The sequence below is a fragment of the Osmerus eperlanus genome, chromosome 9 (genome assembly GCF_963692335.1).
Source record: "Osmerus eperlanus chromosome 9, fOsmEpe2.1, whole genome shotgun sequence".
Lineage (NCBI taxonomy): Eukaryota > Metazoa > Chordata > Actinopteri > Osmeriformes > Osmeridae > Osmerus > Osmerus eperlanus.
In genome coordinates this window covers 4,628,587-4,645,999 of record NC_085026.1, presented here as the reverse complement: position 1 = coordinate 4,645,999, position 17,413 = coordinate 4,628,587, and the positions used below count along the sequence as shown (strand labels likewise).

At 49.3% G+C, this 17,413-nt stretch overlaps 2 protein-coding genes across 4 annotated transcripts; both read right to left on the bottom strand.

Annotated features, from left to right (window-relative positions):
• Positions 1-254: 254 nt before the first annotated feature.
• slc39a9 (solute carrier family 39 member 9) lies at positions 255-4,641 on the bottom strand. Its single transcript, XM_062468710.1, has 7 exons — positions 3,858-4,641; positions 3,193-3,301; positions 2,725-2,928; positions 2,515-2,583; positions 1,034-1,119; positions 679-813; positions 255-514 (listed from the first exon to the last, which is right to left on the bottom strand). The coding sequence occupies exons 1-7, from the start codon at positions 3,951-3,953 to the stop codon at positions 281-283; spliced, it is 933 nt and encodes a 310-aa protein (XP_062324694.1). The 5' UTR covers positions 3,954-4,641; the 3' UTR covers positions 255-280.
• Positions 4,642-4,968: 327 nt separating this feature from the next.
• rbm25a (RNA binding motif protein 25a) lies at positions 4,969-15,530 on the bottom strand. 3 transcript variants are annotated; one of them, XM_062470460.1, is made up of 18 exons: positions 15,351-15,529; positions 14,804-14,927; positions 14,520-14,569; positions 14,241-14,417; positions 13,999-14,071; positions 13,622-13,782; positions 13,271-13,468; positions 12,764-12,847; positions 9,144-9,412; positions 8,474-8,579; positions 8,111-8,200; positions 7,808-7,881; positions 7,516-7,666; positions 6,882-7,305; positions 6,184-6,488; positions 5,948-6,046; positions 5,593-5,640; positions 4,969-5,434 (listed from the first exon to the last, which is right to left on the bottom strand). In XM_062470460.1, the coding sequence occupies exons 2-18, from the start codon at positions 14,907-14,909 to the stop codon at positions 5,342-5,344; spliced, it is 2,508 nt and encodes an 835-aa protein (XP_062326444.1). In that variant the 5' UTR covers positions 14,910-14,927; positions 15,351-15,529; the 3' UTR covers positions 4,969-5,341. The 3 variants fall into 3 exon arrangements, with proteins under 3 accessions (XP_062326444.1, XP_062326445.1, XP_062326446.1); XM_062470461.1 differs by having other exon boundaries at positions 14,014-14,071; XM_062470462.1 differs by lacking the exons at positions 4,969-5,434; positions 5,593-5,640 and adding an exon at positions 5,680-5,803 and having other exon boundaries at positions 5,922-6,046; positions 15,351-15,530.
• Positions 15,531-17,413: the final 1,883 nt, after the last annotated feature.

Below are 17,413 nucleotides of genomic sequence, written 5' to 3'. Positions count from 1 at the left end.
CCTCCGGAGTGGCCATGTGTAGGTCTCCTTGCAACAAACCCAGAGGCTTGCGTTCCGTCAACAGATAACAGGTAACAAGACGTGAATCCCGGATGTGAGGTCTCTGTCTGGGCAGGCCCCTAATCCCCCTTCTTGCTCACTCTGACCCCCCCCCCCCTCCTCCCGTGGGCCCCCCTCTCCCTTCCTGGGCCCCCCCCATCTCCCGTGGGCCCCCCTCTCCCCTCCTTGGCCCCCCCCTCCTCCCGTGGCCCCCCTCTCCCCTCCTCCCAGAGCTGCTGGTCTAGTGCTGGTGGCCCACAGACAGCACCAGGGGGATGAGGCAGCCCAGCACCAGCGCCCCCACCTCCACCTTGCTCAGCCCCTTCCCTCCGTTCCCCCCATTGGGGGCGTGGCTGTGTCCGGTGCCGCCCACCTCGGGCAGGACGTGCACGGTGGCCACGTAGAGGAAGGTCCCGGCCGAGAACAGCATGGCCACGCCGGTGGCGTTCACGTCGGACAGCGCCTCCTTGCTGCTCTGCAGGGGGGAAACCAGGGGGAAACAGGGGGGTTAAAACCACGTCTGGGCATCGAAATACTGTTAGAACCTCGCACACACAACCACTTCAGGGGTGGGTGCATAGGTTCTTCAGGGGTGGGTGGTAGAGCTGGGGGGGTCAGGTGGAGTCAGGGGGAACTCACCTGGCTCAGGCCCAGGAAGGTGAGCATGGCGAGGACCGGGGCGGCCAGGGCGAAGACTAGGAGATGTTTCCGGATGCGGTTCCTCTCCAGCCCGGCGTGCATCAGGAAGGACACCAGTCCGAACGCTGCCGGCGCCTGACAGAGAAGAAGGAGAAACACAGTCTGACAGACGGATGGGAGATATTCACCATCGAACATGCTGTTACACGAGCTGGGTGACTCAGATATAATATTGTGTTTATCCATCGCGTTGTACGGGGAGATTTGAACCTGTGACCTCTTGATCCGCAGTCAAACGCTCTACCTCTGAGCTACACCCAGTAGAGGTCAGACATGAGGACTGGACTCCCAGTACCTTGTGAAGCATTATGGCCACGAAGACGATGAGCTGAACGCTGGTCTGGGAGGTGGAGGCCGCCGCTCCGAGGGCCACTCCGTCAGCTGTGGGAGGACACAGCATTAACACCACGCTAACGTGCTAACTTCCTACTGGAGGACACAGCATTAACACCACGCTAACGTGCTAACTTCCTACTGGAGGACACAGCATTAACGCCACGCTAACTTCCCACTGGAGGACACAGCATTAACACCACGCTAACGTGCTAACTTCCCACTGGAGGACACAGCATTAACACCACGCTAACGTGCTAACTTCCTACTGGAGGACACAGCATTAACACCACGCTAACGTGCTAACTTCCTACTGGAGGACACAGCATTAACGCCACGCTAACTTCCCACTGGAGGACACAGCATTAACACCATGCTAACGTGCTAACTTCCCACTGGAGGACACAGCATTAACACCACGCTAACGTGCTAACTTCCTACTGGAGGACACAGCATTAACATCATGCTAACGTGCTAACTTCCCACTGGAGGACACAGCATTAACACCACGCTAACGTGCTAACTTCCTACTGGAGGACACAGCATTAACACCATGCCAACTTCCTACTGGCTGACACAGAATTAACACCAGGCTAACGTGCTGACTTCCTTTACACCGTTTACCCCGTTGCCTTCTGGCAGGCGATACCGAAGCATTTGGTCTCACATGCAGACTGGACAACAGTTTCTTTCCAAGGGCCATCAGGCTTCTGAATGGACATTGATATGGACACTGATACACTTCTTACGAGTCACTTTACACACGCTCACTTTCAGCTACTGGTTGTACTATCAGCAATACTGCACGATTGTACTTCACTTGTCTTAGATTACCATAGGTTTATAAGGTTAGTATAGGTTTTTTCAGCTACTGGTTGTACCATCAGCCATACTGCACTATTGTACTTCACTTGTCTTAGGTTAGTACAGGTTTATAAGGTTAGTATATGTTATTATGTGCATTATGTGTATTTAGAGGTTTAGTATACTGTATATTATTTGTATATTAGGAGGTTTACTATATTTGAGCTTATCATAGATGTAATCTATGTTCTGTGTACTTATATGTTATATTATGCCAGGTTGCTTTGCGTTGTCTTGTCCTAAGAATTTCAGTGCCCAGTCTGACCCGGTGTTGTTCTGTGCATCTGACAATAAAAGACTTGAACTTGAACTCCTACTGGCAGAGACTGCAGAAACACACCATTAATACCACGTCAACTTCATTAAGGATGAAGAAGAAGGTACAGCAGCAATAATATTATATGTTTTTATCCCAAGTAATGTACAGGGGTTGAACCTGCAACATCTTGATCGCCAGTCAAATGCTCTACTCCTGTGCTATACCCATCCTTATGCTCCAGTACTGAGCTATACCCATCCCAAGAAGAAGCAAGCCATATCCTTACATCTATGCAGGAATCTCCTGAGCATTCCACCCACCTGCTGCATGAACTACGAGCCCCAGTGTGGTGGTGATTTTAGAGTTGGCATTTCTTCCAGACTCCGGATCTGGAGAAGACACCAACAACACTGAGGTCAGGTGACTGATTGCCATTTTTTTTTTAATCCAAAGTGAATAGACGACGCTTAGGGAAAGTACGGCAGAAAATAGGACCAAACCAGTCGAGGCTGGCCAGTCTCAAAACGGACCTTCGCTGCTGTGGACGTGGGAGCTGCCGATCTGGTCCACCAGGAGCATGAAGACAAAGCCCAGCACCAGAGACACCCCGATGCAGGCATGGAGGTGCTCGTGGCTGTGGACGTGCTCCCCACCGGCCCCCACCGGCGTGTCCGCCTCCCCCTTCGCCTCCGACACCTCCACCCCCTCGGGGTGGTTGTGAGCTTGGTGCACACCTGGGAAACCACATTGGCATTTTCTTCAGTTAGCAGACACGTTTATCCAAAGTGGTCATAAGGAATAAAAGTGCTAAATGTTAAATGACTAAATGTAAATAAAGTGAGTACGGAGGAGACAAAGTAAATAAGTCTATAGTTTCCTTAGTCTGACTCAGAGCTGTTGTTACCTCCTTAGGTGCGCGTGTGTCTAAACAAGTACGACCAGAACACATTTGAAAGGGCTTGTGCAGTGACACAACCAGTGACAGGGTGGAGCCTGACCTTCCAGGACTTCCTCGTAGAGTGCATGGACGCCCTCTGGGATGATGACAGCCAGGGCCGTGCCACACAGCAGTCCTGCTCCCAGCACCGTCACCAGCTTCAGCTTCTCCTGCACCGCAAGGGGAGGACAGGGTTAGGGTTAGCTCTGCTCACTGTAGTGGGGGTCCTCTTCAGGAGTCAGATGGAAGGAAGCGTGCTGGAGCTGTCAGGATATTCTGAGTGAAGTGGATCAGGACTATCCTAGGGTAACTGGGTGAGTGCAAGGTTTTCTGGACTTCTGGTCCAACATGAGTTAAAGGTGGAGGAGCAGACACGTTTTGGATTTGGGTTATGTTTATATGTCCGGAATATACCATGAACCTATCACGTGTGCACACACACTGGGTTTCTGTGAGACTGAGGTCAAAGTTTACCGATAGGCAAAATTAACTTTGACCTCACATTAGAGATCACAGCATTTGCATACAGGTACTCGTAAATCCGACTGTTAACAATTCATTAAGTCTTTGTGAATACTATGACTGCATTGGTGTTGGCAAGCAAGTTATGCTACTGTTGACATCACATTGGTTTCGAGATATTAAACTAGCTACCTGATTATCTCATTGCTTGCATTTTCAACTAGGCCAAAACATTCACAACGCAGTGTTTGTTACTTCACTTACCTCAGAAAAGTTGACAGCCAAGGGGATAGTTCCAGCGACATAACATCCCACCAACATGGAGAGGGATAGCAGGCTGATTGAGCTGAAATCGTCCATGATTGCACCACGACTGACTGCTAGATAAAGCACCTACCTAGCTACTAGTAGCTAGCTATTAGCTAATGTTAGTTTGCCCTGTTCCACTGGAATGAGTTATGTGTGCTAACGTGTACCTAGCTCAGAAACTAGCTAGGTAGACTGTGTCAATACACAACGCCAATGGAATATGTACTCTGACCAGCACAAGTACTAGCTAGCAAACAACAATAGTTGACTGATAATACGAAGCTTTAACTGTAGCCATGTTTCCTGCAGCCAGCAGTGCTTCCAATATAACGGTTTCTAGTTAAACAAATACTGGGTGATTTAGCTGTACGTCTAGTTACCAATTGTATGAATCCGCACACCTCTACTTTCAATGTGCAACGAGCTACGACTGTATTTGTGAGCTAGATACAGTAGGGATAAAGCTAATATCTAACGTACGTCGCTAGCTATGCTAGTTTGTTAGCTAAATACACTGCTAGCAAGAAGCTACTTAACCTGAAGTTTTTTCTCTACTTCACACATTAACGTTGACATTCAAATAAGAAGTCGTTCGTACAGTGCCGCGTCGCAAATACCTATCCTACCACACATCAACATGCTAAAGCTTCCACTTTGTTGTTTTCTTCGTGTAAGGTTTGCACACTGCCATCAAGCCATAATTTATTTTGACGTGGGAACAAAAAAGTGCTTCCGGTTAGCCAAGTATACACACTTAAAGTACACTTGGTTTGTAACCCACGGTAGTACGGGTTGGCAGCGCTGGTACATTCGGACCAATAGTATCGTTTATAAGCAAACCAGCTGTCTTCCCGGAGTACACAAGAGTTTCATACCGTTACACTATCTCTTTACTGTACATGCCACGTTAACGTCCATGGTTTTTATGGCAGGATGCGTAATTCTCATACTAGGATATGGCCAGATCTCTTTTCAACACCATGTCAAACTTATCATAAATGGTATAATTATAAAGCCATGCCCTTACTTGTAAATTAGTAAGTAGAGGTTAAAATACAACATACCATTTTCTAAAAAGGTTTTTATTCATTAGTTCACAACATAGTCGTTTTTTCCAACTCGACAATACTAAATAATAAAGCAGAATGTGTCTGACACAGTGGAGCAGAAATGGGTAAAAACGCACAACTGGCTTTGTCTCAACCGTCTCGTCAATCAAAGGCCCGAGTCCAACGAAACTGACACCATGCAACAAGCTTGAGCAAACATTCACATTCGGTCTCTCTTGCAAACACGTACACAGCAGCAGCTCCTTGCTGGTGGAATGGGGAGGGGCAGGTCCATCAGAAGGGTCTGGAGTTCTGGGTGGTATAATAGGTCAGAGTAGTAAAGAATGAGCCAGAGAAAAAAACGGTCCTTTTCCCTCCAGTAGTGTCTCTTCATTTCACCAGTCCAATCTTCTTTGCTTCGGTTTCATATATCAACAACCTCCACATTTTGACGATGAAGACCTCCGCTTCCTCATCCAGAACCTGTGTGGGGAGAGGACACGACCATTTAGAGAAGAGACAGGATCTACAAGCATGAAACGTTGATTTGTATACACCAACTTCAAGATAAGGTCAGAACAAAGATGCAAATGTGATGACAAACTTGACAACCAAGCTCAAGACCAAGTATGAGCGCTTACCATGGCAACGTCATCCAGAATCCCCTGGGGTGTACTGTGAGCCATCACCTGTAGAGAGAGGACGTTTAACACCATGACAGCATGTTACACGAGTTCCTCCAACAACAGGATCTGTCCTTAAATAAATACCTAGTCATTGTGGAAGTGGTTCAAACTAAACACACTGACAACAATGGCAATGTGTATTCGTTGTAAAGGTTAACCTAACCAGGTTTATAGGGACAACTGCTAACTAAGGTTTACCTAACCAGGTTTGAGGGATAACCGCTAAATAAGGTTTACCTAACCAGGTTTGAGGGATAACCGCTAACTAAGGTTTACCTAACCAGGTTTAGAGGGATAACCGCTAACTAACCTTTGAACAGACAAAGTCAACCAACGTGGCTTCCTCCTCTCCGATGTACTCGATGATCTTCTTATTGATCCAGGGCTTAATGCGACGATCCATTAGCGTCTGTGGACATAAAGGATCATTCCAAAGGTTTTTTTTAGGGGGGAAACATTTCAAATTAAGATTGAAATCAGAGTATTAACTAAACAGAGTATGCTGAAGTGGAGCTACGCCGGGTCCACGGACGCCCCCCCCCTCACCGAGTCAACCATGGTCCAGTCCAGGGGGTAGGTGAAGAGCTCTGGTTTGGCCGTGGGGATCTTCTCGATCAGGCTTTTGATGTGCTTGCGTTTCTCCTCCGTGTTCACGCTGCCCTTCACCCCGGGCATCTCCGCCCCGTCCAGGCCCAGGCTCTTGTCGTCGTCGCCGTAGTCCAGAGGCACCAGCTTCCTCCTGCGCGGCTGCTCGTCCGTCTCCTCGTCGTCGAACTTGTTGAAGACGCTGTCGACCGGCGCCAGCTTCTTACGCTTCGCCACGTTGGGCTGGTTGGGACTGCCGGACGCACCTGGACGGCGGTAGAACGTAGAAGGAGGAATCAAACTCGGCGTTCACAATTCACAAGCACAAACATTGATTTGTATAAACCGTACAGACACACATATATATATATAATCCTAAATCTTAATTATTGTATACATGTCTCGGTCAACCTTGTGTGCTTCTACCTTGTAAACCACAAAATGATAGCATTAACAATGTTTTTTTACCTACTGACATGCACATACGTATCTTTTAGTTGTCTATGTGTATATCCTGTAAGTATGTGTGAGTATATATCCACAACATTTACATACAGTTACCTGTAAATCCAACTGATAGCAAAGCATCAAGAAATTGTGTCAACTATGACTGCATTGGTATATAATAATATCTGCTGCCAGTAAGTCCTGTGCCTCACCCAGTTTGAGGCTGAGGCCTATCTTGGGCCTGTGTTCCTCAGGGGGCGGGGCCTCTGGAGAGTTCTCGTGAGGGATGATGATGCCGCAGGGCGACTCGTTGCCGGGCGTGTTGGGGGTGGCGCCCCCACTGCCCGAGGACACCGAGGGGGCCGCTGTGATTGGCCGGAGGGTGGGTTTGAGGTGTGGCTTGGGCTCGTCCGCGTCCTCCGTCTCGTGGTAGTCGTCCTCCTCGCCCTCGCCCTCGCCCTCGTCCTGGTCCTGGTCGTGGTCCTGCTCTGTGCGGGGCTGGGGCGTGCGGGCGGGGGGCTCAGGAGCCCGGGCAGGGGGCCTGCGCTGGTGCTCCCGGGGCGGCTTCTCCTGGGGGGGCTCCTCCAGCTCCAGCTTCACCGGGGGCCTCCGTCGCCGCTCTGCTTCCTCCTCCATCTGCACACAGCACATGAACATAGCTACAAGCTGGGCCAACACTTCACTTCAGATCAAGAGGGCCCAGGTTCAACCCCCCCCCCCCCCCTCTGTTCCCCCCTTCCCCTGGTACGTTGCTTTGGACCCAAAGCGTTGTTTAAAAGCTAAATGCTAAGCGAGCTGAATGAACAGATGCAACACTCCTGCTGAAGGAGCGCCGGGTGGTCTCACCCTCTGCAGCTCGGCGTCGGGGTCTGGGTGGCCCTCGGCCAGGAGCCTCTGTCTGATCTCCTCCATCTCCTCTCTCTCCCTCTTCCTGTCTCGCTCGTCCAGCTCCGTCTCCTTCTCGCGGTCGCGCAGCCTCTTCTGCAGCGCGCTGCCCCTAATGGCGGAACGAGGGAGCACAACCCGAACGTCAGGCACCGGCACACGCCCCCCCCACCCAACCCACCCCCTTGCGCTCTGCAGCGCCGGCAGAGCGGTTGCCATGGCAACAGGGGTCTCCCAGAACGGAAGGCCTCACCTGTAGTATTTGGGGTCGTCTCTGTCGTCGTCGTAGTCCTCCAGGAACTCTTTCAGACGCTTGGCTTCTTTTGTCTGAGGAGAAACCCAGGATCAAGACCAGCTTGTACACAGATATGCAATGAGCTACACTTATAGATGGATATAGAATCTACTGTTTACCATATGTATAGTATATATTATCACCATTATTATATTATATATACATTGTACACACACACACACACACACGTCTGTAGACAGGTGACCTCCAGTAACAGGAGGAATCATGTATCAAGTATGTTTCATGCTGGATCATGTTTACCATGTCGCGGCGCCTCTCCCCCTCCCTCTCCGTGTCTTTGCTGTAGTCCCGAGCCTTCTTCCTCTCCCTGATCTCCCAGTTCTTCAGACGCTGTGTAGAGAACCCCGCATCAACAACCACCTCTCAGCAGCAGCATGCCACGTATATCACACACCCCACACACACACCCCTCCGCCTCCTCCCCCCCCCCCTCCATGTGCACACATATACCCCCATTCACACGCACACACCCACCTCCGGCCCTCCACCCTTCACAAGCACGCACACACACACTAACCGCCCCCCCCCCACACACACACACAGCCCCCAACCATCCCCCCCCTCGGTTGTCTGAGGCTGACTCCAGCAGGTGTAGAGGGCTACCTCCTGGTAGGCTGCCTCCTTATCCCTCAGCCTCCTCTCCAGCCTGCGGCGCTCGTACACGTCCTCCTCATCCTCCTCGCGCTTCTTCTCGTCTCGGCTCCGCTCCCTGCCGGACGCCAAAACAACAGCCGCGTGTCACGTTCACCTGGCGTGCAAGCAGCCTGGACGGCCCACCTTTAGCGCTCGCTTTCCTCCACAGCAGGCTATCGGGTGTTTAAAAGCTACAGGGGGTGTGTATAGTGTGTACCGTATTTAACGGAAAATAAGCCGCATCGCGTATAAGCCGCACCCTCCCAGAATGAGGACTTTGAGTTTGTAAATCAGAGTATAAACCGCACTGGAATATAAGCTGCACTTTCACTTTCACTACAAATCATTCCTCTTTCAAGTAATAAGCTCCCGTTCAAGAGTTGAGCATTAAATTAGCTGCACGGTCTGTAGAGATCTTGGGACGAAGCCACTTTTTTGTTCTAAAACCGGACTATAAGCCGCTTCTAAATATAAGCCGCACAAGAAAACTGTAAAATACAAGCCGTGGCTTATTTTCCGTCAAATACGGTAAGCGCAGCACCGAGGGAAGGAATGTCCTCGTTTTGAGTTCCAACCAAGGATTAAAAGGCACATGACGGGAAGCACGTCTCAGCACGGGGGCCCACCCAGGGGTACCCACCTGGACCGGCTGCGGTCTTCGCTGACGTCGCGGCTCCTCTCCCTCTCGCGCTCCCTCTCCCTCTCCTTCGTCCTCTCGCGCTCCCTCTCGCGCTCCCGGTCGCGGTCCCTCTCGCGCTCCTTGTCCTTCTCCCTCTCCTTCTCGCGCTCCTTCTCCCGCTCGCGGTCGCGGCGCTCCCTCTCGCGCTCCCTCTCCTTGTCCCTCTCCCTCCTTTCCTTCTCTATTTCCTGACGCTCCTTCTCCTTCTTTCCCTTCTCCTCCTCCAGCTTCTGCGGGGACCCAACGGGAAGGAAGAGGGGGACAGCTGAGTGACCTGTGACCTCACAAGGACCGCTCCATCCAGCCAGCCAACATGCAGAGCAAGACACAAACACATGATGTATCTGGAGGTTTGTCCCTGCGGCCAGACATGCTCACATACTGCCGACACTCAGTGTCCTGGGAGGGCCAGCGAAGGAGCGCAGCCCCAAGTACTGTTGTCCTGGACAGCCGGATGTGTCCCCAGAGGGCTGCTGCTGCCTGAACAGGTCTGAGTAGATACTGACTGGTCAGAGCCATGACTCAGAGAGGCTCTGGTTTGATCACAGGTTTGCAAAGAGGCACCGCGCAAACTGTCACCCCAGGGTACAACATTGGAAAAGTTGTACCCTGGGGTGACAAAAATAAGTTATATATATATACACACATATAGGCAGGGGAGGGGGGAGGAGGCGGTATATAAGGGGTTACAACTTGATTATTCTAGTTGTCCATTTTTTAGGCCCCCTTGCATAATGAGCGTGCTGAGCCAGCGTGTCCTATGCTGTCCCAGAAATGACACTCTGACGCAACACACTACCTCACAATCGTTCAGCTGCTACTCACATCCCCTTCATGATCGATCTGGAGCTCCATCACACAGAGGCTCTCCCAGCGCAAACAAACACGCTGTCGCTCGGCAACTGAGTGGCATGTTTACTACTACAGTCCTGGACTACAGGTCCAGGACTGCTCCATTGGAACAGCCACATGGTAACAAATAGCAGGGGTATTAAAGTCCCTTTACTGGTCTAACTTTAGCCTTGGGGGACAAAAGGTTCCGATTTATTTTTAGTTTATATTTTGGGAACGACTCAAATTCCTGATATGTCCTTAACTAAGGTTGCCAAATGAATTATAGCGAGTGTAAGCTTCACATGGCATTAGGCCCTACTTAGAGAATTGCATAATCCGGCCCCATGTGTTTTATCCATTAGCACTGAGACATGAAGGTGAGGGTGCCAGAGTCCTGGCCTGCAGCACACAGCCGGCCCTGCTGCAGGGGGCACAGCCTGTCCTGCTGCAGGGGGCACAGCCTGCCCTGCTGCAGGGGGCACAGCCTGCCCTGCTGCAGGGGGAACAGCCAGCCCTGCTAAAGGGGGAACAGCCGGCCCTGCTACAGGGGGCACAGCCGGCTCTGCTGCAGGGGGCACAGCACAGCCAGGACACGCTGGAAACTGCTGCATTTAAACAGCACTGACAAGGAACTAGTTGTAGTTTCAATGTCAAACTATGGTAACAATCAATAAATGCCATTAAACGTTTGACTACGACAAAAAAAACAACAACACACAAAATCAAGTCTGTCTCTCTGGTGGAATGAGCAACTGCAGATGGCTCCGTTTCCAGCTGGTTGTTTGGGACTTACAGGTGATGAGCTAGGATTGCGGTGTAGATCTGCCCTTACAAGTCTACAGACTAACCCTGGGAGGAAAGGTCAGATACACACAGAAGACAGTAAACGTCTAGGCCATGGCTGTGACGCCCACTAAGACATCTCAACACACATTATACACTGACAGTTCATACAGAAAAATCATCAAACATCTTTTACATTAAGAGGACTGGGCAATGAAAGAGCACCACTTGGCAAAAAGAAATCAAAAGTGAAGCATTCTTACCCAGGTGCAGTCTTCAGATCTCCCTCTGCGTCAGCAGACCCCACACGTAAGACATGGAGCCGCTAGTCTGGATGACACCCACCGCTCATTTAACCATTTCCCAACCCACCCCGACTACGTCCCTGGAGTTTAGGAAGCTCACACTACAGGCTTCAGAACCCAATGGCTTTTAAGATGATCCGCGAGCTCTCGGTCTGGGTGCAGAGCTGAGGGGTGTCATGTCTGACAAGCGAGGGACAAGAAGGGGGGGGGGGATGACCAGAGAACAGGAAGTGTCCGCTAGCGCGTTGCTACGCTACACTGCTCTCGACTCAAGTCACCATGCCAACGTTAAGCATGTTGATGTCAGATAATATACCTTGGTTTTTCCTGAACTTACCTCAGTCTACACACTCCAATGACTCAGCTATAGGTCCGCTACTTTCAGCTAAGAGTCCAACAGAGTGAAGCAGAGTGACTCACCATAAAGCTGCACTCAAACTGCCATCTCCTACATAAGCTCTTAGAGTCCAGACAAAAAGGGCAGCTGTGGACAATCTGAACATCCCTCTGAACATAGTCTCTAAACTAACAGGAACAAGATTCAGAGCCTGACAGACGCGGGAGGGGGAGAGAGAGAGGGGGGGGAGAGAGAGAGAGAGAGAGGAGGACCACATAAGGAGTGGAAGAGCAGAAAGACAAGCACAGAAGGAGAGGGGGGGGGGGAGGATAGTCACAGAATGAAGGGATGACAAGACAGAGAGGAGGTCTTACCTGGCTAGTCTTCAGAGCTCAACGTGCTGTGGAGGGGCGCTCCCTGCCTCAAGTCAGACTGCAGCTCAAACAGCCACAGCGGTTATCTCTCTCCGTGTCCCAACAACACGTCTGGACTAGGACCTGCAGAGGTTCACTGGGCTCCCTGCTCCCCCTGACCCCCCCCCCCCCTCTCCCCTGCCCTGCCTGTCAGCCACACACTTGCACACCTCCACCCCCCCCCCCCCGCCCCCGCCTGTCAGCCACATCTGCTACACACACACACACTGGTGTGGGGACTCTGAGGTTCTGGTAGATAGCTGGCAGGCGTGAGGGGCTCTCTGAGACTCGGAGCCTGTTGCCCCTCTGCACGGCCTCCAGCAGGGAGCGCCCAAGAAGTGTGAAGAAGAAATGAAAGCTCATACTTACATCCTATCCTCGCACCCTGTTCCAAAGCTCTGAGATTCATCTGGCTTTAGTCACCATATGATCTCTATCATATTGGTGGGGTTTAATCAATAGATTAGCTTTAAGGGAATCTTACATTACGTCCATGCACTTTGTGTGGTGAATATGCACTATGGTTTTACGTCATATTTGCCCCCAATTCAGTATTGTGAACAGTGTCTACAATTTATTTTGTATAGCCCTAAACTTTTTTTGAGCGGGGGATAGGGATAGCTAGAGTTGTGGTTGACAGATGGACATTAATTAGAAGTACAGACATCAGTTATGGCTTTTTCTTATGGTCCAGTTTCATTGATTTACATTGCCCAAATGCACTAATGAACAGAAAGTCTACACTACGTTTGACAAAAAGATATCCGTCATTAGAAGGGGGCTGCTACATCTGATATCACGTCAACTTGATCCGAGTCGTTGACAAGGACTTGGAGTCTACAAATCTAATCTAGAAGAGGAGAGCTTTTCTCCTGGTCTGAGAGGTATAACAACAGTGAGGTAAGTTACCTTGTGTGTGTCCCGGAATTTACTGATCTCTCTGGATATCAAGTCTCTCTTGTCATCCTCCATTTCGATGGCATTGATATCCTCCTACCAAACAAAAACGCAACCAAAAAAAACATGTCAGACTCATTAAGTATAACGTCATACAGGTCAACATGTCAAGAACAGTGAGAACCTCTTCCCTGACACATCCAGGTGTTTTGAAACACTTGGATGTGGGGTGAAACACCTTATGTCAAACTGTCATTAATCTACACCAGGGTTCTCCGATCCTGGTCCTCGAGGTGCCGCTGTCTTGCATGTTTGAGATGTTTCCCTGCTCCAGCACACCTGATTCAAACGAAAGGTCATTACACGGCTTCCACAGAGCTTGATAACAACCCATTCATTTGAGACAGGTGTGCTGGAGCAGGGAAACATCTAAAACATGCAGGACAGCGGCCCTCGAGGACCAGGATTGGAGAGCCCTGATCTACACCAATCAAAAAGATCAAACATGATTCCAGGTACCTCCTCCTTCTTCTCCTTCCTCTTCTTGCGGGGGTGGCTGTCTGAGTCCAGCGAGGGGGCGTTGAGCTCACTGGCGTACTCACGGATGAGCCCCTCTATAGCACCCTTCACTATCTGGTCACGCCTCTTCGTGTCCTCATCCAGCACCTCGTCCTCGTCATCCTCCTCGTCCTTCGGGCCTTCCTCCGACTTGGTGCCCTGCGGGACCCCGACCGAAGACAAGGAGAGAAGGGCGGAGTCGCCGTGTCAGTGAAACGACAAAACTCGCTCAAACCAGGAAGTCACAAGGCCCAGCACGTGTCCAGACCCTCTGCTCCTCGCCTCTACAGACACCTGCAGAGGGAGACTCACCCCGTTTGCACTTTTTTTCTTGGCCTTCCACTCGTCCAGCTGGGCCTTGGTCTTGGCATCCACCTTGACCAGCAGCTTCTTGTCTCCTAGCTGTAGCTCGTGCAGCAGCCGGAGGGCCCTCAGCGTGGACTCAGGCTCCTTGTACTCACAGAAGCCGAAAGCTTGAGGCAGACAGTGAGGAGAGAAGACAGAAGGTGGCACAGATAGGAATGAATCCCAGGACCATGATTCAAATCACCAGAGGGAGGGAGGACAGGGTGGGGAGTGGAGGAGACGAGGGGGGCACCTGAGCTATCACACAGGAGTGTCTCCTCACCATTTCAGAGGTCACCACATGAAAAAGAAAAAGGAGGGATAGTAGTATAGAAGGGTTGTACCTGTTTTGTTTTTACCTTGAAGTTTCCCAGAGGCTCCCTGGACTCTCTTCCAGCTTAGGACGATGCCACATTTCTACACCGGGGGGAGAAAGGGAAGAGGCTAGTGAGTTTCTGTCAGGGTCACCCACGGTGACACGCTCCTTCCCTTTCTGTCAGGGTCACCCACGGTGACACACTCCTTCCCTACCTCCCCCAAAACCTCCAGGTGTTTCCCCTGGACAACACATTGGTGTGCTTCTCACCGCTAACAGCTGTCGGACTAACATGTCGGAGGCTTTTTCGGAGATATTCCCGACAAACACTGTGGTGGTTGGCCCTCCGCTGCCTGTCTCCTCCACCTCCTTGGCTCTGACGGTGCTGAGGTCTTTCCTGGGGGCAGGGGGTTTCTGCACCATCGACACCGTGGTTGGAACGAGAACCTGAAACATCACACAGAAACAGTCAAATACGCAGACGACCTGTTATATGTGTGTAGGGCAGTCAACAGGCATCAAGGGTTGAAATCCTTTGAAAAAGTTTACCGTAGGTGGAGAGGTCATTATGCCCATGTGTACTGGAATCATTGGAGTGCCTGCATGGAACAACAATATTTCCGTAAATTAATCGACATACTGTAGGATATCCATTATACATCACATAGGTCATGCATCAATGTTCCGGATTTTATCACAAAATGGCAGAGGGAGAGTATGATGTTCAGGTTATGAACGGGTATTCGTTCTGTATGACGTTCGGGGTATAGTTCTATACCACAGGTCAAAGCAACACAGAGTGGTAGCAGCTAACTTAAAACACTGGTCCTTACCCGGGGGGACTGCTGTTGGAAACCCGGCATATTGAGGGGGTGCGATCCTCGGGGGCATCTGGGGAATGCCGATCTGCTGGCGGTTGAGGTGAGGGGGGTAGGACATGCTGGGCAGAGCAGTGACCTGCAAAGAAATGAGAGCAACGTAATGAAGGGCTGAACGGTTGACATCCGTGTGTCGGCCAACCGCAATTCACAACTGGCAGCCAAGCAGCTAGCTCTACGTATTGTAGCTAAGCTAGCGAGTTAGCAAGTTCGCTTGCAAAATTCAAGCTGTATACATTACGATAGCCATGTGAAATATACTAACAGTGTTAGTAACGCTATTAAACACGTGTACTATATTTGAATATTACAAATAAATTGCCCGCTGGTAGGAATTGGTTAGCTAAGTCATTTAGCAGTTCGCACAAATCGCCCGCATTTTCCGAGCAGAACCTCGTTAGCACAACTACATACGACATAGCCAATAACTCGCTAGCCTTGATATTCTTGTACTTAGCTTGCTAACTTTTCAAACTGTTAACTCTTAATAGTATTGACTCACCTAAAGCCAGGCGGTGTCTTTCTACGGTAGTTTAAATTGTAATGGGCTTTCTAATTTCTGTGTTCATGAAACACAGTTTCAAAGGGGACTCAAACTGTGTACTTTTCTGTTAGCTAGCTACATACACTGTGGACATGCCGCTATCGCTAGCAAGACAACAGGAACCAGAAATGTTCTTTCTTTTCGCATTGCATTCTGGTAGTTCTACTGTCTGACTGAGAAAGCGTTTGAGAAAGTACTGGCTGATTATCCGTTCATCGACAGTAGATGGCAGCGTTACATTACTTCCGAAAGAAAGCCCCTACAGTGACTTGTTTCACTGAAATCATATTTACCCACATACAGTGGCGAAAATCTGCTATCAACTTTGGGGGGGACAATTATATGACACTTTCTCAAGAGCAATTTCTGAGGGGGACACCAAAATGACTGCTGTAACACAGCCTACATTGTAATATGTTAAATGTATATTGAGGAACCATAATTAATATTCCTGGATCATTTATAGTTAGTAACTGAAGGGTTGTCTCAACTTGTTCAAATGTAGTTATAGTAGTGTTTCTTATCAGTCAAGTATGAATGCAGATGTACAGTATTTACAACCAGCAATACCAAGAAAGGCCAGTATGTACTGTACACTGTATGGGTGCAGTTTATGTAATTACAATGGGCATGGTGCAGTCTCATCTAAAATAATCTAAATTGAACCATCATAAAGTCGGGGGAAATCGCAAAACCATTTCTCTTGAAATGTCAACACTTTGTTGGCAAGAGTCTGCGGTTCTATAAATTGTGGGTGTGGCTGATATGGTTCTGTGCCACCACTGAGGTGACTAGACAGTGCTGTGCCACTGTCTCCTATACTGGTGCTGCTGGCAAAAAGGTTGATCCCCGGTTCTGCCATGGCTGTGACACTATCATCTGAAGTCTCTCCCTGGCTCTTTCCCTTTCACCACCCTCACTGACTCACAGTCTGTCTCCTAGAAAAGAAATAAGATGTTTGCCATCCTCCTAACTACCAGTACCCAATACTACACAATTAATCACAACAACAATACCATTGCCTCAAATTAATCTTGGTTCAGTCACCAGTTTAAGTAGAGAGTGGGGTTATCCATGGCATTGTCTAATTATGTCCCTATTTTACAAGTCTAAAGAAGAGAACCCGTCATGTTTCCAAACAAGAGACTCAACAAACTTATTTTAGCACATTTCACATCATTGTTATGAACATTTTATCAACTAGTCTTTGAAATTAGGCCACTAGGGTTCTTTCTTTGCGTTTTGGTGTCCTGAAATGCTCTGATGTCCGTCTTTCTTTTTTCTGCAATTTTTCTACCATGCTGGCCGCACACACAATGTACAGGTTATTTACAGTAGGAGATGGGCTTTTATCATTTATTACCATTCTTCTAGAATAGGCTTCGATCTACCAGGTAGCTAGACAGTCAGTTAGGAAAGGTGAAACGGATTGCATTGACAGCTGGATTGACAGCTGTATGAGTTCACCCTTTACACAACGCAAACTGCAACCTTTTGTCATTTTAATATAATTCATGTTTTGGTTTTATATTTGGCTGGCTTCCCAGAATAGCTGAATATGCAGCTAGCGAGCCCCAATTCCGTTTGTGTGGTATTTGCCATCATCTTTGTTATAGCCAGTTTACTCCAGATCGGCACACAGGTGCTTCAAAGTCCCTAGAGACGATTTAGCTTTTGCAACGAGACCATTTAAGATAATTATGACAATGGTAGAATATAGTATAGTTCTGTTCAGTATCGCTAAGCATGGCAAATGGATTTATAAGAACGACAATATCCGTGCTGATCTTGGATTAAATTGACGATAGCAAAGTTTCCATCTTTTGACGACGCCAAATGGAATAGTGCTAGCTAATGTTTTCTCTATCGGTTTGTTTGCTAGCTATGCAAATGCAGCTAGTTTAGTGTGTGTGAACCCTGCCAACATAGTGAAATCGCTATGGTGCGATTAACTGGATTAATTTCACGTTAGCCACGTGCATTTCAAATGGTAGACACTCAAGTCACCTTGTCAGATATTA

Bases quoted from the DNA above. Each gene is read 5' to 3' on its own strand.
- slc39a9 (XM_062468710.1), bottom strand. From the start codon at position 3,953: ATGGACGATTTCAGCTCAATCAGCCTGCTATCCCTCTCCATGTTGGTG. The intron at 2,929-3,192 runs GTCAGGCTCCAC...GTGGTTTCCCAG, and splicing joins CTACGAGGAAGTCCTGGAAG to GTGTGCACCAAGCTCACAAC. The intron at 814-1,033 runs GTACTGGGAGTC...CTTCTCTGTCAG, and splicing joins TGGCCATAATGCTTCACAAG to GCGCCGGCAGCGTTCGGACT.
- rbm25a (XM_062470460.1), bottom strand. From the start codon at position 14,909: ATGTCCTACCCCCCTCACCTCAACCGCCAGCAGATCGGCATTCCCCAG. The intron at 7,667-7,807 runs GTGAGGCCTTCC...TTCCGCCATTAG, and splicing joins GACGACCCCAAATACTACAG to GGGCAGCGCGCTGCAGAAGA. The intron at 6,489-6,881 runs GTGAGGCACAGG...ACCGCCGTCCAG, and splicing joins AGGCCTCAGCCTCAAACTGG to GTGCGTCCGGCAGTCCCAAC.